The sequence below is a fragment of the Leucoraja erinacea genome, chromosome 5 (assembly GCF_028641065.1).
Source record: "Leucoraja erinacea ecotype New England chromosome 5, Leri_hhj_1, whole genome shotgun sequence".
NCBI classification, from domain to species: domain Eukaryota; kingdom Metazoa; phylum Chordata; class Chondrichthyes; order Rajiformes; family Rajidae; genus Leucoraja; species Leucoraja erinaceus.
The window spans coordinates 9,805,952-9,832,729 of NC_073381.1; the positions used below are offsets into that span (position 1 = coordinate 9,805,952).

Sequence of the window (26,778 nt, forward strand, 5' to 3'; positions counted from 1 at the left end):
CACGGCGACCATAATGAGGCCGCTACTAGTTCCCAGAATGCGGATCCTCGTCATGATCATTAAGGCGACTCCCCGGCAACTACCCGCAAACATGTGGCGACTGCATAGTCTCCTGAAGTCGCCTAAAAAGTCGTGTAAGTGGGACAGGCCCTTAACTTTGCTGCTGTTGTTCTTTTCCCTCCTTTGTGAATTATATTAGATAATTATCACATGAAACATGCTATGTCATTGTCAAAGTCTGAATGACAATAAAGGAATCTAATCTAATCTAATCTAAAGTATTGTGTTTTTTCCTTGCTCCAGCAGATCACCTGCTCTCAGTCTACTCCATGCTTTTGAAACCCTGGATCTGACTATTACAGAACAATCAAAGTGTCTCTCCAAACTATAAACTTGATATTATCCAGATTCTGCACAAAGTCCAGGTCATCCATTGCCCTACATGGTGCAGCTACATGGTGTTAAAATTCCTCTTCTTTATTTTCAAATCTCCCATCTTGTCTGTCTTTGTTGCTGTCACCTGCTCCAGCCCCATAATTCCCCGAAATATCTGCGGTACTCTAATTCTGTCATAGACACATAGAAATATAGAAAATAGGTGCAGGAGGCCATTCGGCCCTTCGAGCCAGCACCACCATTCATTGTGATCATGGCTGATCATCCCCTGTCAATAACCCGTGCCTGCCTTCTCCCCGTATCCCTTGACTCTAATACAGTAACCTCTGCAGTAACCTTAATTTTAATTATTCCATTATTGCAGAAAAACCCCTTATACATCTTCACCTTTTATTATTCCTCTTATTATTTCATAAATATGAATTTTCTTGACAAAAAAAAAAACCTTATCTGTTCTATTCTGTGCCCATCACTGGCTTCACTTAATATCATATTAGGTACCTTAGAGTATTTTCAATTTGCTAAGATACTACAATAGTGCATTTTGTTATTGTTTCCGTTGTTAAGTACCCTCACATTTATCATCCTTTCAGCCTGTTGTAGTTTCAAACTTGAGTCCTGGGTATAATCAAAGCACAACGAACATTCATTACAGAAAAATAAATTAACTTACAGGCGGTCCAGGGGGGCCTGGTTTCCCAGAGAGGCCACGTCTACCTCGTTTTCCCTGGAGAGAAACAAATAGTAGGAAGATGAACAAAGTCCAATCAAAGTTTCACCATGCAAATGTTCCACCTGTACAATTTAATTATCATTTTGCAGGAAGGCCATGATGGCACCACAATAGGACATTTACTAAGATTTGCCAAGAGATTAGTACGGGTATCAGGGGTTATGGGGTTATAGGCAGCAGAATGGGGTTGAGCGGAAAAGATAGATTAGGTTTGATTGAATGGTGGAGTTGACTTGATGGGCTGAATGACCTAATTCTGCACCTATAACTTAAGAAAACCGTAGATTTTTTTCTACGAGACTGCATTGTCTCTCCCCTACTTCATTCTGTAATCTCTAGCTCCACGTCTCTCTGTGCTTCTCTGATCTTGACAACTTACACAATCTGATTGTTCATACATTGCCCTCCATAATGTTTGGGACCAAGACCCATCATTTATTTATTTGCCTCTGTACTCCACAATTTGAGATTAGTAATAGAAAAAAAAAATCACATATGGTTAAAGTGCACTGTCAGATTTTAATAAAGGTCATTTTTATACATTTTGGTTTCACCATGTAGATATTACAGCAGTGTTTATACATAGTCCCCCCATTTCAGGACACCATAATGTTTGGGACACAGAAATGACATGTAAATGAAAGTAGTCATGTTTAATATATTGTTGCTTATCCTTTGCATGGAATGACTGCTTGAAATCTGCGATTCTTGGCTGGGTGTTTTCTCTGGTGATGCGCTGCCAGGCCTGTATTGCAGCCATCTTTAGCTTATGCTTGTGTCGGGGGGTAGTCCCCTTCAGCTTTCTCTTCAGCATGCTCAATTGTGTTCAGATCGGGTGATTGTCTTGGCCAATCAAGAATTGACCATTTTTTAAGCTTTGAAAAACTCCTTTGTTGCTTTAGCAGTATGTATGGGATCATTGTCTTGCTGTAGAATGAACTGCCAGCCAATGTGATTTGAGGCATTTGTTTGAACGAGCAGATAGCAGGCACGTGCCCACCATGAAAGGCACGGGAGAATTATGCCGACCTAAGAGCGCGATCAAGGGACCAATTGAGGTTACTCGCGTTGACATAGCAGTAAGCTCCACCGCCCACTGTCCTGTTATCCATCACCCGCTGAGCTCTAAGATCTTTGCTCTTGAGTTGGTCCCCTCACTGCCTGGTCTATATTGAAAGACCAGGCAGTGAATGGGATGCAGTGTCACCCAGTGCAGCAAGTGAGGCCATGTCCTGCTCCCGGCGGCAGTAAGAATTTAAGGAACTCGTAGCCACCTGAGCTACTTCCCTCCCCGGACACAATGCGGTGGCTCCGCGCCCGGAGCGCCGCGGCAGCGGTGAGTGAGTTGCTGGCATGATCCCCGGCCCCCTCCTTCTCAATGCTCCTGCCCATGCTGACACGGGCCAGACTCCCCACATGCTGTGAAAGGAACTCCCCCCCCCCCAGCGGCGCTGTCCTTTTACAGCCGCTTCCCACTTTACAGCCACTTCCCATCAGCTGCCATCAATGAGGGATAAATTTGGCTATCCCTCAGTACAGCAACAAGCCTATCCTTCTTGGCTAACAACCTAACCTTCGGCCTCTAAGACGCAGGTAAATTTTCGTGCCTTATTTTTGGGTAAAAAATAGCGTCTTCATTGCTGGAAAATACGGTGTATGTTTTTAAATACTTTATTAAGAGATAAGACTTTTGAAGACAAATTACTTTATAAAAGTCGACTGACTGCCTACCGGCAGGGAGAACAATCTGCGCATGCGCGGTTTTCAAGGTTTTTTAAAAACCGACTGACTGCCTGCCCTGATTAATTACCCACGGCACGTGCCTGGCAGATAGGATGTGTCTATACTCTTCAGAATTATTATGCTACTACCATCAGCAGTTGTATCATCAATGAAGATAAATGAGCCAGTAATTTCAGCAGCCATACATGCCCAGGCCATAACACCCCCATCACCGAGTTTCACAGATGAGGTGGTACACTTTGGATCTTGGGCAGTTCCTTCCCTCCTCCATACTTTGCTCTTGCCATCACTCTGGTTTCAGTTAATATTCGTCTCATCTGTCCACAAGCCTTTTTTCCAGAACTTTGGTTGCTCTTTTAAGTACTTCTTGGCTAACTCTAACCTGGCCATCCTATTTTTACGGTTAACCAGTGGTTTGCATCTTGCAGTGTAGTTTCTGTATTTCTGTTCTTGAACTCTTCTGCGGACAGTGGTCATTGACAAATCCACACCTGACTCCTGAAGAGTGTTCCTGATCTGTCGGACAGGTGTTTGGGGATTTTTCTTTATTATACAGAGAATTCTTCTGTCATCAACTGTGAAGGTCTTCCTTGGCCTGCCAGTCCCTTTGCGATTTGTAAGTTCACCAGTGCTCTCTTTCTTCTTAATGATGTTCTAAACAGTTGATTTTGGTAAGCCTGATGTCTTTAACAGTTTTATTCTTGTTTCTCAAACTCATAATGGCTTATATGACTTTCATTGACACAACTTAGTCTTCGTTGATAAACAGCAATAAAAGTTTCCAAAGGTGATGGAAAGACTGGAGGAAAGACTAGGTGCTGAGAGCTCTCTTATACCTGCATTAAGGAGGCAATTGAACATACCTGATCAATTACAAATACCTGTGAAGCTGTGTCCCAAACATTATGGTACCCTGAAATAAGGGGGGGGGGGGGGACTATGTATAAACACAGCTGTAATTTCTGCATGGTGAAACCAAAATGTATAAATATACACTTTAATAAAATCTGACAATGTGCACTTTAACCACATGTGATTTTTTCTATTACAAATCTCAAATTGTGGAGTACAGAGGCAAATAAATAAATGATGGCCCTTTGTCCCAAACATTATGGAGAGCACTGTATCTTTGACAGCCGTATCGAGGCTCTGAAATTCCATTTGAATTTTGTTTCACCTACTTCTATTGAAATATTCCCTTTATCCTAATATTTAATTATGTGTGTACATGGCTCACTGTGTGCGTCAGGGGGGTGGAACATTGCCAATATAACATCTACTGAAAAGAGCAGACAGAGGCAAACCAATTAACTATAGGGCAGTTAGCCCACTGCTGGTGCCGAGTATCCCTTGAGAAGACACAATACTTCAGCGAGAGAGATGAGGATTAATTAAAGGTAGCCAGCAGAAATTTTAAAACCTAGTCATGCCTGACTTATTTAAAAGAGTGCTGTGGGACCCAACTGACGAAGGGGTGCACTTGGTTTATGTTCTTCTATGTCACATTGTTAACTTATTAAACAGCAGCATGGACTTGAAAATGGTTAAACGCAGAAACAAAGCCACACTAAATTAACAATACTTGACCTATCTTAACATTTCCATTCGGTATTATTCAGGTCTCAAAATTATTTTGGCCAGAATAATTTTGGCACCTGGTCAACTATTAAACGGATGGACCGATAAAAGTAGCTGCATTCAAGCCAGTTCAATGTTTGATGGCCTAGAAGAGAACTGGGCATGATTGAGGAATATGTACTGCTTCTGTGAATGGGGTGGGTCCTTTGAATATGGTCACACTGTAATCCAGGTAAAAGGTTCCAAGGATAAAGAATTAAGATAAGAGATTTCAGTGCAGAACCTGAGGAGATTGGAGCAAAGCAGACTGAGAGAAGTGTTTAGTTAAGGTAGAAAGATAGTATTGCCCATTTGTAGATGGTTTGAGGATCAGGCAATACAGATTTAAAATAATGGGTGTGAATTTTTTTTTTGCAGAGAGTGGCCATGATTTGTAACTCATTAACAGTAAAGGGCCTGTCCCACTTTCACGACCTAATTCACGACCTTTTTTAATCGTGGACATTTTTCATCAAGCTAGAAAAATGCCCCGACTTACTTGATGCCACGAGTCCCTACGACTAGCATCACAACCTACCTACGACCTACCTACGACCTCGTGACGATCATGCTGCGAGTATGAATCAAGGGCAAACTCGAGGTCGTGAATTAGGTTGTGAAAGTGGGACAGGCCTTTAAGGGTGATGGAAACAAAATCAATTACGTTGCAAAATGGAAGTGAATAGGCATCGGAAGGAAAATAGTTTACTGAGCTCAGAACAGGGAGGCAGACAAGAGCAATTACTTTTCGACCATTTCTCTGCAGGGAGTTGATGCATATTCAGTGCATTCAATAGCCTTGCAAAGATCCTAACAATTCTATGGAGAGGGTCAGGGAGGTGTCCAAAAGGCGAATCTAGGGTATGAGAATCTGGGAAGGCATAAGCACATTTCAGGTGACTGTTTATAAGGAGTTCTTCTGCAGGGCTTTATATCATGACCAGACTGTAAAAGGAAGCCAGCATACAAAAGTGAATGAAGAGCAAAGTGCATGGGGAAGCCTGTCATTGAGCTCCCACATTGTGTCCTGACAAGAGAAAAGTCAGGCTCCAAAAACAAAAATCAGGAATTCAGGCAAATAAAGGGATAACTTTAGGCAGCAGTAAGAGAGTGGCCTCCTCCATGAAAACAACCTGTTGTGCAATATACTGTCTTTCTGCAGCCTGACGAGACATTTGCTAATCAATTTATTTTGTTTAAAATTATGCACTCCCTCTTTGGCGCTTCTTTGACAAATGCCAAAGAGAGTACTAACAGTAGTGATTGTCACGGCTGTGTATATTCCACCTGACGCCAATGTAAACAAGGCGCTCTCTCTCCTGCTGAACACCATTAACGAACAGCAGCGGGATCACCCCGAAGGTGTTCACATAATCGCAGGGGACTTTAATAAGGCCAACTTGAAGACTGTACTGCCGAAATTCTATCAACATGTCAAGTGTTCTACTAGAGGGGTGAACACGCTGGATCATGTCTACACCAATATTAAGCACGCGTATAGAGCCATCCCCCTCCCCCAACTCGGCCAGTCAGATCATCTCTCCCTCCTGCTCTCTCCAGCCTACACCCCCCTCAGACGCAGTGCCAGGCCCACCATAAGATCTGTTACAACCTGGCCTGAAAATGCACTCTCCAATCTACAGGACTGCTTTACACAGACAAACTGGGACATATTCGAACACCAGGATCTGGAAACTCTCACAGAATCGGTGCTGGACTATATCAAGTTCTGCATCGGAAACGTGACTGTGGACAAAAACATACGGGTTTTCCCAAACCAGAAACCCTGGATGTCCAGCCAGGTCCGCAGACTCCTCAGAGCCCGCGATGCTGCCTTCAGGTCAGGTGACAGAGCTCTGTACAGGGCTGCTCGAGCCGATCTGAAAAGTGGTATTAAAAATGCCAAGGCGGACCATAAGAGGAGCATAGAGTCCCACTTGTCCAGCAATAATACATGGGAGGTATGGCGGGGCATACAATACATTACCAACTACAGAGGCTGTGCCACAAAGTCAGAAGACCTGAGTGTGCCGCTGGCAGAAAAGCTAAATTGCTTCTTCTCCTGCATTGAAACATCACAACAGCAGCACTCACCTGCTACAGCCCTGTTCTCACCCTCACCTGGCTCCTGTACTACCCCACTCACTGTCAGGGAGCACGATGTCAGACGGGTGCTCCTCGCAGTGAACCCCAAGAAGGCTACCGGCCCAGATGGAGTACCTGGTAAGGTGCTCAAAGCGTGTGCCCACCAGCTCACTACCATCTTCACCAGAATTTTCAACCTCTCCCTGGACCAGGCAGTTATTCCGTCCTGCCTAAAGTCAGCCACAATCGTCCCAGTGCCGAAGAAGTCTCCCATCACCAGCCTTAATGACTACCGCCCTGTGACCCTCACTCCGGTAATCACGAAGTGCTTCGAGAGATTGGTCCTCCAGCACATCAAGGACTATCTACCACCAGACTTCGACCCCCACCAATTCGCTTATCGCCAAAACAGATCCACGGAAGACGCCATTACCGTAGCTCTCCACTCTGTGCTGAGCCATCTGGAGCAGGGGCAGAGCTACGTCCGGATGCTCTTTGTGGATTATAGCTCAGCTTTCAATACAATCATTCCGGACATTCTCATCGACAAACTGGTCACTCTCGGCCTCCCCACTCTCACATGTGCCTGGATAAAAGATTTCCCCAACCGGCCCCAGACTGTGAGACTCGGCCCCCACCTCTCCTCCACTCGCAGGTTGGGTACCGGCTCCCCACAGGGCTGTGTGCTAAGCCCCCTCTTATACTGTCTCTACACCTACGACTGTAGTCCGGCCCACAACAACAACCGCATCGTCAAATTTGCTGATGACACTACTGTAGTCGGACTTATTTCAAAGGGAGACGAGGCAGCCTACAGAGAGGAAGTCCTGAAGTTGACAACCTGGTGCTCAGAAAACAACCTGGCTCTGAACACCAGGAAAACAAAAGAGCTCATTGCCGACTTCAGGAGGCACAGCACCGACTTAGTCCCCCTACACATCAACGGCGAGTGTGTGGAGAGGGTCAACACCTTCCAGTTTCTCGGCGTCCATATCGCTGCTGACATCTCCTGGACGGACAACACGACAGCGGTCATCAAGAAGGCTCAGCAGCGGCTACACTTCCTGAGGGTCCTCAGGAAGCACAACCTGGACTCTAACCTGCTGCTGACCTTCTACCGCTCGTCCATCGAGAGCCTGCTGACATACTGCATTACAGCATGGTATGGCAGCTGCACCATGGCAGACAGGGAGAGGCTTCAGAGGGTAACTAGGACAGCGCAGAAGATCATTGGTTGCCCTCTCCCCTCCCTGATGGATATCTACACCTCCCGCTGCCTTAGCAGGGCAAAGAAGATCATCAAAGACAGCTCCCATCCTGCGTTTGGACTGTTCGACCTGCTGCCCTCTGGAAGGCACTATAGGTGCATCAAATCCAGGACAAATAGACTCAGGAATAGTTGCTTGCCGAAAATTATAACTACTCTTAATTCAAATTCACACATGCACTGACTTCACAGCCCAACACCCGAACTTCCATCTGTATATATGTATATAGCGCCGCAGAATTGTGCACCTATCCCCCCCCCCTTCTCCCTTCTGTTTTGTTTTTCTGTTTCTTGTTTTTTTGTACTAAATTATATGTATGCACTGAGTATTTCATTGTACATGTATAGTGACAATAAATGGCATATCATATATCATATCATAATCTCTCCACTCTCCATTTTCATCCTAGTTGATATGGTGAAGTCAGTGATGATTCAGTGAGTCCATCAATTCAAATGAATGTGTAGGAAAGAGCTGCAGATGCTGGTTTAAATCGAAGGTAGACACAAAATGCTGGAGTAACTCAGCGAGACCGGCAGCATCTCTGGAGAGAAGGAATAGAAACATAGAAAATATGTGCAGGAGTAGGCCATTCGGCCCTTCGAGCCTGCACCGCCATTCAATATGATCATGGCTGATCATCCAATTCAGTATCCTGTACCTGCCTTCTCTCCATACCCCCTGATCATTTTAGCCACAAGGGCCACATCTAACTCCCTCTTAAATATAGCCAATGAACTGGCCTCAACTACCTTCTGTGGCAGAGAATTCCACAGATTCACAACTCTCTGGGTGAAAATGTTTTTCCTCATCTCAGTCCTAAATGGCCTAATCCTTATTCGTAAACTGTGATCCTTGGTTCTTGACTCCCCCAACATCAAGAACATTTTTTTTGCATCTAGCATGTCCAATCCCTTAAAAATTGCATATGTTTTTAGATCTAATGACTTATATATAACTTATATATTATGTTATATATAACCCTGTTCTGTCAAAATGAATACTGTTAGTTATTGTACTTCCTCATAAATTCATCTGGCCATTTGTCCAATTCAGTACATCGTTTTGGAGTTTATTCATCAGACAACATCTCTTGTTGCCTTTTCATTAATCTTGTTATTAATCTTGCTGGAACATCATCTTCTACTATTTTCAATGCACGTCATGTTTCTACTCCCCATATCCAAGTTCAAATATAACTTGACAATGCATCCATAACAGCATTTTGTTTCAAACCATTATATCTAACTTAAGAATCAAATTGAGATTAGAGAAATAATAAGATATACTGCATGAGCATGTTTCCATCCAATTTGCATATTCTATGAGCAGCTTTTGACAGAACTGTCCACTTAGGAGCAAAAGTTCCTAATAAAAGTTTCTGGCCCGTACCGAGATAAATGATCCACCAAAGATGAATTAATGAAACCTTGTTTTTTATTCAAAGGCATTTCTTAATGATTTCCTTAGTTGGTGTCTGGTTTCTCCCATTCGTCATCAACACATGTGATGCAAACACCATTGGATTTTCACACCACTGTTCATTATATCACTTGTATAACTACCCATCAGTAATCTGAAGCACATCACATAAACTTAAATGTTCTATCATATTTAACTAACAAAGGCTCACTGCCAACATTCTTACATAAGCCACATGCTGTTTTATGTTCCTTGCCAATTCCATTTTTGCCTTAACTTCAATAGGCAATAGACAATAGGTGCAGGAGCAGGCCATTCGGCCTTTCGAGCCGTATTTCCTGACTCCGCTATTTTTAAGAGCCCTATCTAGCTCTCTCTTGAAAGCATCCAGAGAACCGGCCTCCACAACCCTCTGAGAGAGAGAATTCCACAGACTCACCACTCTCTGTGAGAAAAAGTGTTTCCTCGTCTCAGTTCTAAAAGGCTTACTCCTTATTCTTAAACTGTGGCCCCTGGTTCTTGTCTCCCCCAACATCGGGAACATATTTCCTGCCTCTAGTGTGTCCAAGCCCTTAACAATCTTATATGTTTCAATGAGATATCCTCTCATACTTCTAAACTCCAGAGTGTACAAGCCCAGCTGCTTCATTCTCTCAGCATATGACAGTCCCGCCTTCCCGGGAATTAACCATGTAAACCTTGTAAAACTCCCTCAATAGCACAAATATCCTTCCTCAAATTAGGGGACCAAAACTGCACACAATACTACAGGTGTGGTCTCACTAGGGCACTGTCCAACTGCAGAAGGACCTCTTTGCTCCTATATTCGATTCCTCTTGTTATAAAGGCCAACATGCCATTCGCTTGCTTCACTGCCTGCTGTACCTGCATGCTTACTTTCATAGACTGATGTACAAGGACCCCCAGATCTTGTTGTACTTCTCCTTTTCCCAACTTGACGCCATTTAGATAGTAATCTGCCTTCCTGTTTTTGCTACCAAAGTGGATAACCTCACATTTATCCGCACTAAACTTCATCTACCATGCATCTGCCCAGTCCCCCAACCTGTCCAAGTCACCCTGCACTCTCATAGCATCCTCCTCACAGTTCACACTGCCACCCAGCTTGGTGTCATCTGCAAACTTGCTAATGTTACTTTGAATCCCTTCATCCAAATCATTGATGTATAACTGGCAACAATCTAGCATAGCCTTCTACCATCAAGGACTGATCCCAAATTCGGCAATATTTTCAAGTTTCCTTGCCTTGACACTCGCGTCCACCTTTTGGATGAGTGATTCCAATGCATACACTTTACTTTTAGCCCCAGATTAAACTACATTAAATACAATGCTTGCCTGCTTCTTTCAGCTTCACATTATTTATGTAACCATCTGAATACTCTTCATGTTGAAGATTTTCTCTTATGGTATTTGTGATTATAAGTACATACCCTTGATTATGCAGACAGTGACCTATCTGTTGTAATATCTTGTTCATGCTACATTTGGAGATATTTGGAGATAATTTCTGTAAATGAATAGTGTACAGATAGTTCTGTACACTAATGCACATTGATCTGTGTCTTCATTGCCAACTACTGACTTTTGATCAGCATTCAGTTGAGCATATGCATGTGAATGGACTAACTAGGTGAAAAATATATACGGGGTCTGGACCCGAAACGTTTGCAATTCATTTCTCCCCACCCATGTTTGACCCTACGAGTCCCCCCAGGAGTTTGTTACTTGCTGATCTCTGCTGTTGCCTCTAATGGTGCAAATGTCTTGACCCTGTTCCATTCTTTACACTGCCTGCGGTGCTATGTGACTTCGTCTCATGCCAGGCAAACATCTTCCTGTGAAGAAATCACATGACTGGAGTTGCCTTGATAAAGCATATTGCCTTTAGATAATGCTGAAAATAATTGTTTTTCTCTCTGACAGTTAAAAGATATTACCATTTTAAATTGACAGAAATACTCTGAATGGCCTCATTAGCTACGCAGCAGCAATCTGTGCCAATCACACTCGCATGCTTCAGATTCTGATTTGTAATTCAAGCCTTCCCTATCACACTATGACTGACCTGCCATTATATTTTTGTATCTTGAATTGGACAAATTCTCTCTAATTTCTCAATGCAATTTCTGTGGAGATGGTGATTTATCTTGTACGATTAAACCTGTGATTCCAAGCACTTAGTACCTTTGCTGACATTTTCTCATTAACTAAACCATAAACTAGCTTGTCACAGACCATGTGTTCTGAGAAGTCACCAACATTGTGGTACCGAGATGAGTCTTTCAATGAGACAATGTTCTAACGACAGTGTTGTCTGACTTCCAAATGAGTAGCTCTCTACAATTTTGGAGGGTTTAGGACTGAAATCATCCTGTAATTTCGATATTACTTTATTCAATGAAATAGTTTTTGGTTTCTATGACATCAAAAGAATTGTTAACATTGTAGACATTTTAGAAACCAAAGTATCTGAAGTGAAAACCAATAAAGCTGCAGAAGCTACAAATCTGAAATAAAACAGAAAATATTGGTAACAATCAGCTGGTCTCGCAGCATTTGTGGAGAGAAATTAAGGTAAAATTGAATGAGGAAAACTCTTTGGAGAATTGGGAAAAGGAGAAAACAAGTTAGTTTTACGTTGTACAGTGAATGGGAGAGGCCTGAATGAAATAATCTCCAAGACCGGACAATGTTTCCCCCCCCTACCCTCAAGCTCTATGCCGAACAACTGGCACCGGTCTACACAGACATTTTCAACCAGTCCCTGCAAACATCTACTGTCCCTGCCTGCTTCAAAGTTTCCACAATTGTCCCTGTACCCAAAAAGACAAGGATTACTGGTCTTTTTGACTACAGGCCTATTGCAGTTGGCAGTGACCTCTGTAGTCATGAAGACCCTTAAAAGACTTGTGCTGGTCAAGCTGAAAAATATCACGAACCCCCTGCTGGACTGCAGTTTGCATACCGGGCCTATAGATCGGTGGATGACACAGTCAACCTGGACCTGCACTTCATTCTCCAGCACCTAGACCGCCAGGGGACCTACGCAAGGATTTTTGTTTGCTGATTTTAGCTCTGCATTCAACAGCATTGTGCCAGAGCTAAAACACTCCAAACTCTCCAACTTGACTGTGCTTTAACTCCTCTGTCGGTGGATCACCAGCTTCCTGAAAGACAGGAAGCAGCATGTGGGGCTGGGAAAGCACGTCTCAGAACCGCAGAACCTCAGCATAGACGCACCGCAAGGCTGCATACTCTCCCCTCTCCTCTACTCTCTCCACACCAACAAACTGCACCTCCACAGATTCGTCTGTCAAGCTTCACAAGTTTGCGGATGACACAACTCTGATTGGACAGATCCAGGATGGGGAAGAATCTGCCTGCAAACAGGAAGTGACACAGCTTGCGTCCTGGTGCCTTCGTAACAACCTGGAGCTCAATGCTCCGGTGGAATTGATAGTAGACATTAGGAGAGCTCCCCCTCCCCTCCCCCCACTCACCATCAACAACACCACAGTCACATCTGACTCAAAAGACTCCTCAGAACCATCATCTGCAAGGACCTGAAATGGGGGGGCTACCATCGACTCTACAGTAAAAAAAAGCCCAACAAAAGGATATACTTCCTGCGGCAGCTGAGGAAACACAATCTGCCACAGGCAATGATGGTCCAATTCTATACGGCCATCATAGAGTCTGTCCTCACCTTCTCCAGCATGGTATAGTTTGGCTCAGCCACCAAGCACGACATCTGGAGGCTGCATCGAATCGTCTGATCAGATGAGAAGGTTGTTGGCTGGAACCTTCCCCCCCATTGAAGAATTGTACACTGCAAGGGCCAGGAAGCGAGTGGGTAAGATCATCTCTGATCCCTCTCACCCTGGCCACAAACTCTTTGAAGCACTTCCCAATGGAAGGCGACTCCGGACTGTCAAAGCTGCCACAGCCAGACATAAAAACAACTTTTTCCACGAGTAGTAGCTCTACTCAATATCCAAAAGTCTGTAGCCTCATTTTGCTCTGGTATTTTATATCATTCACATGTTTAAACAGTAATGTTTTATTATTAATGTTTTAATTTGTTACTTGTGAGCGGAGCACCAAGGCAAATTCCTTGTATGTGTACATACTTGGCCAATAAACGTATTCATTCATTCATTCATTCATTCATTCATTCATTCATTCATTCAATCATTCATTCATTCAATCATTCATTCATTCATTCATTCAATCATTCATTCATTCATTCATTCAATCATTCATTAATTAATTAATTCATTCATTCATCCATTCATTCATTCAAACAGGATAAACTGATTAGATAGATCCAAGATTACTGCACTGAGAAACTCCATTTCATAACTTTGGTATGTCACTTTGTTTTCGGATAGCTTTCATTAATCTATCGACAAGATTATTACATCAACAGCTTATGAGGATAGAAAAGATGTATTCATACAGATATTTCCTTTGCCCTTTACATTTCTCCCATGCTCTCTCTGCAACGTAAAACTATCTCTACTTTTTCTCAGTTCTCATACAGTGTCTTTGACCTGAAACGTTAACGGTTTCTTTTCCACATATACGACCTAACCTGCTGGATTTTCCCATGTTTTCTATTAGTACTTAGAACAATTGCTTTCCAGCATTTCTGAGAACATTGAGTTTACTCACACTTACACATGTGTTAATTCATGCTCATTGGAGAAGTTGACTTTACATTTTTGGCAAATAAATGTCGTATGGCAATACATTGGGCCCTTCGCCCCACCATCTCTCCCTGCTGCCCATCTAATAACAATCTCCTCGTATCCCATTTACCAGCATTAAAGTACAAGGTGTTTCATTTTGGGAAGTCAGACCAGGGCAGGACCTTCACAGTGAATGGCAAGGCGCTGGGGAGTGTCGTAGAGCCGAGGCATCTGGGAATGCAGGTACATAGTTCCTTCAAACTTGTGTCACATGTAGATATAGTGGTCAAGAAAGCTTTCAGTACATTAGCCTTCATCAATCAGGGTATTGAGTATATAAGTTGGGATGTTATGTTGCAGTTGTAAATTATGTTGTTGAGGCTGCATTTGAAGTATTGTGTTCAGTTTTGGTTGTCTATAAGAAGGATATTGTCAAGCTGGAAAGAGTGCAGAGTGGATTGATGAAGTTGTTGTCAGAACTTGTGCGGCTGAGCTATATCGGGAGAGATTGGGCAGGCTAGGACATTATTTCTTGGAGCACTGGAGGATGAGGGGTGATCTTTTAGAGGTATATAAGATCATGAGTGGAATAGATTTGGTGTCTGCACAGAATCTTTTATCCAGAAGTAAATGAGGTGGGTATAATACGACATTTAAAAGCCATTTGGGCACGTATCTGCATAGAAAAGGTTTAGAGGGATATGGCCCACATGTGGGACGAATGTTGATGGGGCATCTTGGACAGCATGAGCAAGTTGGGTCAAAGGGCTTGTATCCTTGCTGCATGACGCAGCAGAGGATACAAACACTCAGAGGAAAGCTGCCCCCTGACCCGTTGTGTTCTTCCAGCAGTTCTTTTCTTTTGCTTGAAGTACATCATCTGCAGTCTCTTGTGTCTCAAAAAACTATCTTGGCTTTTTGGCCAACTGATAGGGTATTCCAAAAACCTATCATTCCTGCACATGCACTCCATTTACAAGCAGAATTGTGGAATGCTCAGTGCTGCCCACAAGTAGAACAGCTGCCCTCTCCCAACAGATCATATGCCAAGACCTTGTTAAACATTACACAGGCAGCTGAAACCAAGCAATGATACAGTCAGACTTGTGACCAAGGACTGCTTGCGATCTTCCACCAGTCCTACCAATAAAAAGCAACAGAAAACACAAAATACATTTTAACATAAACATCCACCACAGTGACTCCTCCACATTCCGCACTGTGATGGAAGGCAAAAAAAAGTTCAATCTCTCCCTTCTTTATCCTCCAACGGTCGGGGGCCTCTAACTTTCCGTTGACGGGACTATCTTAATCCCGTAGCCGGCGGCGGTCCACCTCGTCGTGGCGATCAAGCTACTGCATCGGTGGGGAATCTCAGCTTCCCCTCGCCGGGCGATATACCCCGGGTCAGGGCTAGTCGAACGTCATGCCGCTTATGGAGCTTCCCAACGTCGGTCTCAACTCGAGACTGCGAGCCCTTGATGTTAAAGTCCGCAGGCTGCGGTTGGAGCATCAATCCCACGCAAGTAATCAGCTCCGATGGAAAGTCCACGCTCAAAGTCAGTCCCGAGCAAGGCCTCCAGCTCCACAACGTTAGGCAGCAGAGCGACCGGAGATACGATCCGGAAAACAATCGCATCTCCGGCAAGGTAAGAGATTGAAAGAAAGTTTCCCCCGACACCCACCCCCCCCCCGCCCACATAAAACAAACCAGAGAACATTAACACATACTTTTTAAACACACTAAAAATAACAAAAAAAGACAAAAAGGACAGACGAGGCCGCCACCACTCGCCACCCGTTGGTTCATTAAAACAATAGAAAGGAGCACTTTTACTGAACTACATTGCATGCTTACTGTTGACAGCAATAATTTATTGTTTTAGGTCATGGAGGTTTGCATTAATCAGTAAAGCAGATCATTACTTGCACCAATTATGTTATGATTTAAACTTGAAGCACTAAAATATGTCAGGAAGGTCAAAAGGAAGAACAGCTCACTGTAGAAAGCTTTTCACTGTATCTTGGTACATGTGACAGTAATAAACTGAACTACGGTAACCTTGTGTATTTGCCTTTCAACATTCAGTTTCTAACAAAGAAGTGCATGACCTACGATTTAAAAAGAGAAATATAGCTCTCTGTTTTTAAGTTTGAAGAGGAGTCAATTTACATCTAATCTGACCTCTGATAATGTAGATCTCCAGAGGTTGGAAGGCCTCCCTAAGGTAAAATTCTGCCAGCTGCCTACAGCCATCCTTCAGCATGAACCAGCCCATAAACCACTGTCTGACACTGATCAGGCACACAGACATGTCGAAAACCTATTAAATGTTTTCTTATATAAAATGATAATTAATTTACCAAGATCCTATAAAATAATAAATATTTTTTATTTTATTGATTTTAGTTCATTTATTCAAAGATTGAGGCTCCACACACATTAAAATCATATCCTTTTTCAGATAAACCTATTTTCAGCTGAATTTGCCAATTTATTATCCCTCTGAATATTTTTTAACAGAATGAAATAATTGGTATTACAATTGATCATAGGTTCTGAAACAAATTACTGTTTATTTTAATGAAAATGAATACTTGCAGAAGTTGAAATTGTATCTGAACTAATAGAATTTCAAACCATTTTGAATGCAAATTCCTCTCTCTGTCCCAAGTGGAAACTCTACGAATAAACAGGCAGCTTTCCAAGGAAACCAAATGACTTCAAGCTCATTTGTACAAGGTCAATTCCAGTGTCCGTGAAGAATCAGCAATGCAATTAAAAACACATCGGCCCACAACAAAGGAATACTACTCAGATCCCGTCTCTATTTCAGTGCAATTGCCTCAAATATAACTGATTTAGAAACATAGAAACATAAAAAATAGGTGCAGGAGGTGGCCATTCGGCCCTTTGAGCCAGCACCGCCATTCATTGTGATCAGGGCTGATCGTCCCCAATCATTAACCCGTGCCTGCCTTCTCCCCATAATCCCTTGATTCCACTAGCCCCTAGAGCTCTATCTAAATCTCTCTTAAATCCATTCAGTGATTTGGCCTCCACTGCCCTCTGTGGCAGGGAATTCCACAAATTCACAACTCTCTGGGTGAAACAGTTTTTTCTCACCTCAGTCTTAAGGCAGACACGGGAAGAGCTGGCCAAGGTAGACTGGAAAGGGATCCCAGCAGGAATGAGGGTGGAACAGCAATGGCAGGAATTTCTGGGCATAATCGGGAAGATGCAGAATCATTTCATTCCAAAGAGGAAGAAAGATTCTAAGATTGAGTAGGAGGCAACTGTGGCTGCCAAGAGAAGTTAGGGGTAGAATAAAACTAAAAGAAAAGATGTGTAACACAGCAAAGAGTAGCCGGAAGCCAGAGGATTGGGAAACTTTCATAGGACAACAGAAGGAAACAAAAATGGGCAATACGGGCTGAAAAGATGAAGTACGAGGGGAAGCTGGCCAGGAATATAAAGAAGGGCAGTAAAAGCTTCTTTAGATATGTTAAGGGAAAAAGAATAACAAAGTCAAATGTGGGTCCCTTGAAGGCAGACAGGGGAAAAAATATTATGGGGAACAAGGAAATGGCAGAAGAGTTAAACAGGTACTTCGGATCTGTCTTCACTAATGGAAGACACAAACAAACAATCAGAGGATCAGAGGATCTAAGTGGGGTAGATGAACTGAAAGACATTTTCATTAGGCAAGAAATAGTATTAGAATTAGAATTAGAATTTTCTTTATTGTCATTCAGACCTTACGGTCTGAACGAAATTTCGTGCCTGCAGTCATACATACAATGATACAATAATAAACAACAATAAACACACATTAACATCCACCACAGGGAGTCCTCCAAGCACCTCCTCACTGTGGTGGAGGCAAACATCTTAGGGCTGCAGTCTCTTCCCTCCTCTTCTCCCTCTGCGCTGAGGCGATTCCCCACCGGGCGATGGTACAAACAGTCCCGCGGCTCACCGAACCCCGCAAACGGGCCGGCTCAAACACCGCGGCCCGGGGTGGTCGAAGCTGCCGCCCTGAAGTCCAGCGGACGCAGCAGTATTGGGTAGGCTAATGTGACTGAAGGATGATAAATCCCGCGGGCCTGATGGTCTGCATCCCAGGGTCCTCAGGGAGGTGGCTCTAGAAATAGTGGATGCATTGGTGATCATTTTCCAATGTTCAATAGATTCAGGATCAGTTCCTGTGGATTGGAGGATAGCTAATGTTATCCCACTTGTAAATGGGGAATTACAGACCAGTTAGCCTGACTTCGGTGGTGGGAAAGATGCTGGAATCAATTATTAAAGAGGTAATAATGGGGCATTTGGATAGCAATAAAAGGATTAGTCCAAGTTAGCATGGATTTATGAAAGGAAAATCATGCTTGACTAATCTTCTGGAATTTTTTGAGGATGTGACAAGTAAAATGGATGAAGGGGAGCCAGTGGATGTAGTGTATCTAGACTTTCAGAAAGCCTTTGATAAGGTCCCACACGGGAGACTGGTTAGACTAAAATTAGAGCACATGGTATTGGGGGTAGGGTGTTGACTTGGATAAAAAATTGGTTGGCAGACAGGAAGCAAAGGGTAAGAGTGAACGGGTCCTTTTCAGAAAGGCAGGCAGTGGCGAGTGGAGTGCCGCAAGGCTCGGTGTTGGGGCCGCAACTGTTTACCATATATATTAATGATTTGGAAGGGGGAATTAGGAGCAACACTAGCAAGTTTGCGGATGACACAAAGCTGGGTGGCAGTGTGGACTGTGAAGAGAATGTTAGGAGGTTCCAGGGTGACCTGGACAGGTTGAGTGAGTGGGCAGATGCGTGGCAGATGCACTATAGTATAGATTAAAGTGAGGTTATCCATTTTGGGGGCATATTATTATCTCAATGGGGTTAGGATAGGTAAGGGGGAGGTACAACGAGACCTAGGTGTCCTTGTACACCAGTCACTAAAAGTTGGCGTGCAGCTAGAGCAGGCAGTGAAGAAAGCTAATGGAATGTTGGCCTTCATAACAAGAGGATTTCAGTATAGCAGTAAAGAGGTTCTTCTGCAGTTGGATAGGGCTCTGGTGAGACCACATCTGGAGTATTGTGTACAGTTTTGGTCTCCTAATTTGAGGAAGGACATCCTTGTGATTGAGGTTCACGAGATTGATCCCTGGGATGGCGGGACTGTCATATGAGGAGAGATTGAAAAGACTAGGAGGTACACAAAAATGCTGGAGAAACTCAGCGGGTGCAGCAGCATCTATGGAGTAAAGGAAATAGGCGACGTTTCGGGCCGAAACCTTTCTTCAGACTGATGGGGGGTGGGGGGGAGAAGGAAGGAAAAAGGGAGGAGGAGGAGCCTGAGGGCAGGGGGATGGGAGGAGACAGCTCAAGGGTTAAGGAAGGGGAGGAGACAGCAAGGGCTAGCAAAACTGGGAGAATTCAATGTTCATGCCATCCGGACGCAAGCAACCCAGGCAGAATATGAGGTGCTGTTCCTCCAATTTCCGGTGTTGCTCACTCTGGCAATGGAGGAGACCCAGGACAGAGAAGTCGGATTGGGAATGGGAGGGGGAGTTGAAGTGCTGAGCCACCGGGAGTTCAGGTAGGTTATTGCGGACTGAGTGGAGGTGTTCGGCGAAACGATCGCCCAACCTCCGCTTAGTCTCCCCGATGTAAATCAGCTGACATCTAGAGCAGTGGATGCAGTAGATGAGGTTGGAGGAGATACAGGTGAACCTTTGTCGCACCTGGAACGACTGCTTGGGTCCTTGAATGGAGTCGAGGGGGGAGGTGAAGGGACAGGTGTTGCATTTCTTGCGGTTGCAACGGAAAGTGCCCGGGGAGGGGGTGGTAGGGGAGGGAAGGGAAGAATTGACAAGGGAGTTGCGGAGGGAGCGGTCTTTGCGGAAGGCAGACATAGGGGGAGATGGGAAGATGTGGCGAGTGGTGGGGTCACGTTGGAGGTGGCGGAAATGGCGGAGGATTATTTGTTGTATTTGCCGGCTGGTGGGGTGAAAGGTGAGGACTAGAGGGACTCTGCCCTTGTTGCGAGTGCGGGGATGGGGAGAGAGAACAGTGTTGCGGGGTACGGATGAGACCCTGGTGCGAGCCACATCTATGGCGGCAGAGGGGAATCCCCGTTCCATGAAGAACTAGGACATTTCCGATGCCCCGGTGCGGAACGTCTCATCCTGGGAGCAGAAGCGGCGTCGCGGAGGAATTGGGAGTAGGGGATGGAGTCTTTACAGGAAGCAGGGTGGGAAGACGTGTAGTCCAGATAGCCATGTGAGTCAGTTGGTTTGTAGTGTATGTCGGTCAGAAAAGACTAGGCTTGTTTTCACTGGAGTTTGGAAAGATGAGGGGGATCTTATAGAAACATATAAAATTGTAAAAGGACTGGACAAGCTAGATGCAGGAAACATGTTCCCAATGTTGGGCGAGTCCAGAACCAGGGGCCACTGTCTTAGAATAAAGGGTAGGCCATTTAAGACTGAGGGAAGAAAAAACGTTTTCAACCAGATAGCTGTGAATTTGTGGAATTCCCTGCCACAGAGGGCAGTGGAGGCCAAATCACTGGATGGATTTAAGAGCGAGTTAGATAGAGCTCTAGGGGCTAGTGGAATCAAGGGATATGGGGAGAAGGCAAGCACGGGTTATTGATTGGGGACGATCAGCCATGATCACAATAAATGGCCTCCTCCTGCACCTATTTTCTATGTTTCTAAATGGCCTCCCCTTTATTCTAAGTGTGGCCCCTGGTTCTGGACTTGCCCAACATCGGGAACATTTTTCCTTCATCTAGCTTGTCCAGTCCTTTTATAATTTTATATGTTTCTATAAGATCCATTTACAGTAATAAAAACAGAAAGTGATGGAAACAATCTGGCTTTATCTGAAGAAAGAGGTTTGAGGGCCTGTCCCACTGCGGCAACCTAATTTGCGAGTTTAGAAGAGTTTGCGTTGGACTCAAACTCGCAGCATGGTCGACACATGGTCCTAGGAGGTCACTGTAACTCTCCTTCATGCTCGAGGGAAGTTCCCGCAAACTCGCGGCCTCAGTTTGGTCGAGGAAAAACTTTCAGCATGTTGAAAATTATTTGCGAGTGGGACCACTGGAGGGTCACTCCGGTTGCGGTGGTCTGTGGTGTTTTTTGGCCGTTTTCGGCTGTTGAATGATCGTCCCCCTGCGGCCTATATTGCTAGCTGCTAGCTGCTAGCCGCCAGAACCGCTAGAATCCCTGCACGCTGCCCGGGGAGGATGCTGGCGTTGACTGTTCGCCGCTTCTCCGCCCGCTGTTCCCCCCCCCCCCTCCCCCCGTCTGCTACCCACCTGTTACCTGTTCCCTACCTGCCTGTCTGTTCCCTGCCCTGTTCCCTCCTGTGCCTGTGCACCATCGATGCTGGACACCTCCCTGCACCAGTGAGGGAGCTTGATCCTCTCTGCACCCGCACCGCTGGACAACCTCTCTACACCTGCACCGCTGGACAACCTCTCTGCACCTGCACTGCTGGATACTCTCTGCACCCTCATCGCTGGACTACCATTACACCTGCTCTGCTGGACAACCTATCTGCTCCCTCAATGTGCTGGACACCTCACTGCATCTGCACTGCCGGTCAACCTCTTTGCTCCCTCACTGCTGGACACCTCTCTGCACCCTCACCATCATGCTCAAATATTCAACTCTACAAATGCCTGGTTTCTTCAACAACCACATCCCATCCTGCATCCAAGTCATTAAACAGCTTAGACTTCTACGTCGACCCCGTTTCATCCACAGAGGCTCAAGCTTGTTTACTTCAACCACGGACATTCCATTCCATCCATCTGCTCACTACCATGCTCTACCCCCCCTCAACTGCGTCACCCCCCACCCCAGCTGACCACACGCACTATCAACCGGGACAACCTCAGATCTCTCCAGCCTGCCCCCATCCCTCCACCCTCTCATAATGCCAACTTTGCCCTCCTCAACACCAGGTCGCTCAACAACAAAGCCCTTGCCCTCCATGAACTAATCCTTGACAACACTCTGGACTTCCTTCTGCTCACGGAGACCTGGCAACAACCCAATGTCTTCTTCTCCCTCAATCAAGCATCCCCACCTGGATTTAATTACATTTCCAAACCCCGCCCCTCCCACCATGGAGGTGGCTTCGCCGTTATTTTCAACCAGAATTTTCACATCACTGAACTCACCTTCCCCCCAGTAGCATCATTTGAATTCCTCGCCTTCAAAACCCTTTCCTCCATGACAGTCATCCTCAATTACCGGCCACCTAAACCAAACCCCTCTTTCCTATCTGACTTCACTGAACTCCTCACACTTGCCTCATCCCTCTCCCCACGTCTGCTGCTACTTGGTGACTTAAATATTCACATGGACTCCCCCACCTGCAAGCTCGCATCTGAATTCACCTTTTTACTTGACAACTTCTCTCTCACTCAGCACGTCACCTTTCCCACCCATGACAAAGGTCACATCCTTGACCTGGTCTGCTCCACAAATCAACCGGTACTCGACCTCCATCCATGCCTCTTCCCCCTCTCTGATCATAAGCTTATACGGTTCACCATCCCTTCTCCGACACCTCACCCCCGCTTCCTCCGAGAAATCACCTTCCGTAATCTAAAATCCATTGATCCCCTCCATCTCTCTGACTTCCTCTCCACCACTCTCCCCCTGGACTCAGCCCCCATCTCACCTGATGATCTCACAAACCATCTCAACTCCACCTTGTCTACCACCCTTAACACTATGGCCCCCCCTCAAAACAAGAACCGTAACTTTCAACACATCTTCACCTGGTACACACCTGCACTTCGTAAACTGAAACAGACTGGTCGCCGACTTGAACGACACAAATAAATCATCTCTCACAGTCGACCTTGAAGCTTACAAACTCCACCTCACTGATTACAAAGATGCCCTCATTGCTGCAAAATCTGCCTACCTCTCCTCCATATTCACTGATCCCTGCCTAAACCACAGAACCCTCTTCTCCACAGTGGGCAACCTCCTCAAGCCTCGAGCCAACACTCTCCCTACCTCTACTCCGGATCTCTGCAACTCATTCCTCCACTTTTTCGCTGATAAAATCAGCACCATCTATCAATCTTTATCCCCTGTACCTGACTCCCCAGCATCTACTCCACCACCTACCAAGGTCCCTCCTTTCAACATCTCCACTGACCTCCTTACCACTCCTCCACACTGCTTCCTCTCCCAGTTTGACCTGGTCACCCCTATTGAAATCTCCAAACTCATCAGCTCTTCCAAACCCACTACCAGCTCCATCGACCCTCTCCCCACTCCCCTGCTGAAGTCCTGCCTCCCCGTTCTCTGCCCCTACCTCACTAATCTCTTCAACTCCTCATTGTCCCAAGGAATTGTCCCCTCCGCTTTCAAAACTGCTGCTGTCACACCAATCTTAAAGAAACCTGGTCTTGATCCCTCCTCTCTCATTAACTACCGCCCAATCTCAAACCTCCCCTTTCTTTCAAAAACCCTGGAGCGTATCGTTGCGTCGCAACTTCATTCCCACCTCCTTGCGTATAACCTACTTGAACCCCTCCAATCTGGCTTTCGCCCCCTCCATACCACAGAAACTGCTCTCCTCAAATCCACCTCCTCACCTCTGCTGACACTGGTTCCCTCAACATCCTCATCCTCCTCGACCTGAGCGCAGCCTTCGATACAGTGAACCACAACATCCTGCTCACCAGACTCAAAGACCTCGGCATTGAAGGCTCTGCACTCAGCTGGCTCCGTTCCTACCTTTCCAACAGATCCCACTTCATCTCTCTCCACAACCACACCTCTGCTACAGCCACAGTCACTCAAGGCGTTCCCCAAGGCTCCGTACTCGGCCCCCTCCTCTTCATCATCTACATCCTCCCCCTTGGTCAGATACTCCGCCACTTCAACCTGGACTTCCACTGTTACGCCGATGACACCCAGATCTACCTGGCCCCAAACCCCCCCCCCACCCCCCCCCCCCCCCCCCCACCTCCACCTCCCCCTCCCCCCCACCTCCCATATCAACTCCTGTTTGTCAGCTATAAAACCTGGATGCAACACAACTTCCTCAAACTCAACAGCGATAAGACAGAATTCCTCCTCATAGGCTCCAAAGCCACACTCAGCAAAATCAATAACCCCACTCTCACCATCGACGGCACCACTGTCTCCCCATCTCCCAAGGCCCGCAACCTTGGCGTGATCTTTGATTCCACCCTCTCCCTTGAGCCTCACATCCGCCATGTCATTAAAACCTCCTTCTTTCATCTCCGCAACATCGCCAAACTCAGACCCTCTCTCACACCTCCCGCTGCTGAAAGACTCATCCATGCCTTCATCTCCTCCCGACTGGACTATTGCAACTCACTTCTCCTTGGCATCAGCTCCACCTACATCAACCGACTCCAACTGGTGCAGAACGCAGCCGCCCGACTCATCACCCACACCAAATCCTAGCATCACATCACTCCAGTCCTCAAACAACTTCACTGACTTCCCATCTCCCACCGGATCACCTACAAAATCCTGATCCTCACCTACAAAGCCCTCCACCATCTGCCCCCCCCCCCCCCCATATCTCACTGACCTCCTCTCCCCCTACCAACCCTCATGGTCCCTCAGATCCACATCAGCCGGTCTCCTCTCCATCCACAAGTCCAACCTCTGCAGTTTTGGGGACAGAGCCTTCTCCAGGGCAGCTCCCAGGCTCTGGAACTCCCTCCCCCAACTGATCCGCAATTCCGTGTCCCTCACCATCTTCCAGTCCCGCCTCAAGACCCATCTCTTCACCTCTGCCTATCCTTAGCCCCATGTCCCCCTCCCTTTTCATCTGTGCATTATATGCCTCATATTGTGTTTTGTATTGAATTCTGTATTTACTTTGTGTACTAGTCATGTCTTTACTATTTATTTCATTCCCCTTACATGTTTTTCCTCTACCTGCTAAATTTTTGTAAGGTGTCCTTGAGACTCTTGAAAGGCGCCCATAAATAAAATTTATTATTATTATTATTATTAAATGCCCGCTAAACTTAATTAAAAGTAGTCTGGCTTCTTAAATGTGTCTCCACTCCTATATAATGCACATAGCGGGCCAAGTCACTAGACTGAATTAATGACCCATGTAGATTGATCCAACAAGCAAATAAACCCTGCTATCTCCCATGTGAATCATATCATGGAACAAATTTGATGACAGGATTAGATCACATAAGACATCAAAATGTCAGTCACATTGGCAATAGAGCCACGATTACTGTAAGCAATGGAACGAGAAAGTATTCGCAGAACTTTTAAGGTGGTGAATTCAAGTTCAAATTTCAGGCTGTTCTGATGATGAGCTTTCAAGAGAATGTTAGCAGCAATGTGATAACAGACTTATTCTGATTTCAGATGTGCAGCATCATTATCGCTTAATGCCTACCACTTGGGCGGGGATACACTGAACACTTGCCTCTACCCAAAACTACCAGCACCATCTTCACCCTAGAGTCAGGACCAATTTTAAACACTCTGGTATCCAGCCTGACACTCTCCTGGCACACCCCTGCAGCTGCATCCACTGTATGCTTGGCTAAGGAAATATTGGTGATTATGTTCATCTCGTCTCCCCAGTGATTTAATCAGATCAGCCACATAATATAACAGGTGTATGGAACAAGCTGTCGAAGGAGCTAGTTGAGGCATGTACTATCCCATCTTTTAAGAAACATTTAGACATGTACATTAATAGGACAGGTTTAGAGGGATATGTCCCAAATCCAGGTGAGTAGATGGGACATGTTGGCCAGTGCGGGCAAGTTGGGCCGAAGGGCCTGTTTCCACCCTGTAAGACTCAATGACTCTTTGACCAACATCCACTGCGCTGGTCAATAATCATTGGCCCATTGGGAAGGTTGCCCTTGTTTGTCTTCTTCAACCCTCCCCACCTCCTTGATGCCTATACTCCATGGTGTACACAACACTTCTCCCTTCTTTGATCTATACATCTATGGCATGGGTAAAGCCGAAAGGCCTGTTTCCACCCTGTAAGACCAATGACTCTTTGACCAACATCCACTGCGCTGGTCAATAATCATTGGCCCATTGGGAAGGTTGCCCTTGTTTGTCTTCTTCAACCCTCCCCACCTCCTGATGCCTATACTCCATGGTGTACACAACACTTCTCCCTTCTTTGATCTATACATCTATGGCATGGGTAAAGAGAAAGGTCTTTTCCCCCCCAGAGTACGGGTATCTAAAACCAGAGGGCATAGGATTAAAATGAGAGCGGAAATAAATAAAAGAGACTTGAGGGACAACATGGTCGGTGTATGGAATGATCTGCCAGAGGAAATGGTAGAGGCAGATATTATTACATTTAAAAGATGTTAGGACAGGTACGTGGATAGGAGAAGTTTAGAGGGATATGGGCCAAACAGGGAAATGGGACTACTGTAGGGAACTTTGTTGGCAGAGATGAGATGGGACGAAGGACCTATTTCTATGCTGTATAATTCTACAGCTCCTGTGCCTTGCCATCGCCCATACACCCCATAAACCCACGCAGGTCACGGGGAGAATGTACAAACGCTGTACACACAGCACCTGTTGTCAGGATCGAACAGGAGTCTCTGTCGCTGTAAGTCAGCAACTCTACCGCTGTACCATCATGCCGCAGATCATATTCTTATGATGTTCCATGGTCTGTACTTGTCTCTGCCCCTCACAAGTTTATACTCTCTTGTACTACCTCCATGATCCATACACTTTCTTCCTACTAGGGGCTGTAGAGTCCTATGCC

The 26,778-nt window shown here is 45.4% G+C and overlaps 1 protein-coding gene across 1 annotated transcript in view; it reads right to left on the reverse strand.

Moving 5' to 3' along the window:
* LOC129696925 (collagen alpha-1(XIX) chain-like) overlaps positions 1-26,778 on the reverse strand; it is a 320,031-nt gene that overhangs the window by 116,513 nt on the left and 176,740 nt on the right. Inside the window, exon 16 of the mRNA XM_055635036.1 lies at positions 1,070-1,123. Coding sequence (XP_055491011.1) covers positions 1,070-1,123 — 54 coding nt within the window. The remainder of the gene's footprint in view (positions 1-1,069; positions 1,124-26,778) is intronic.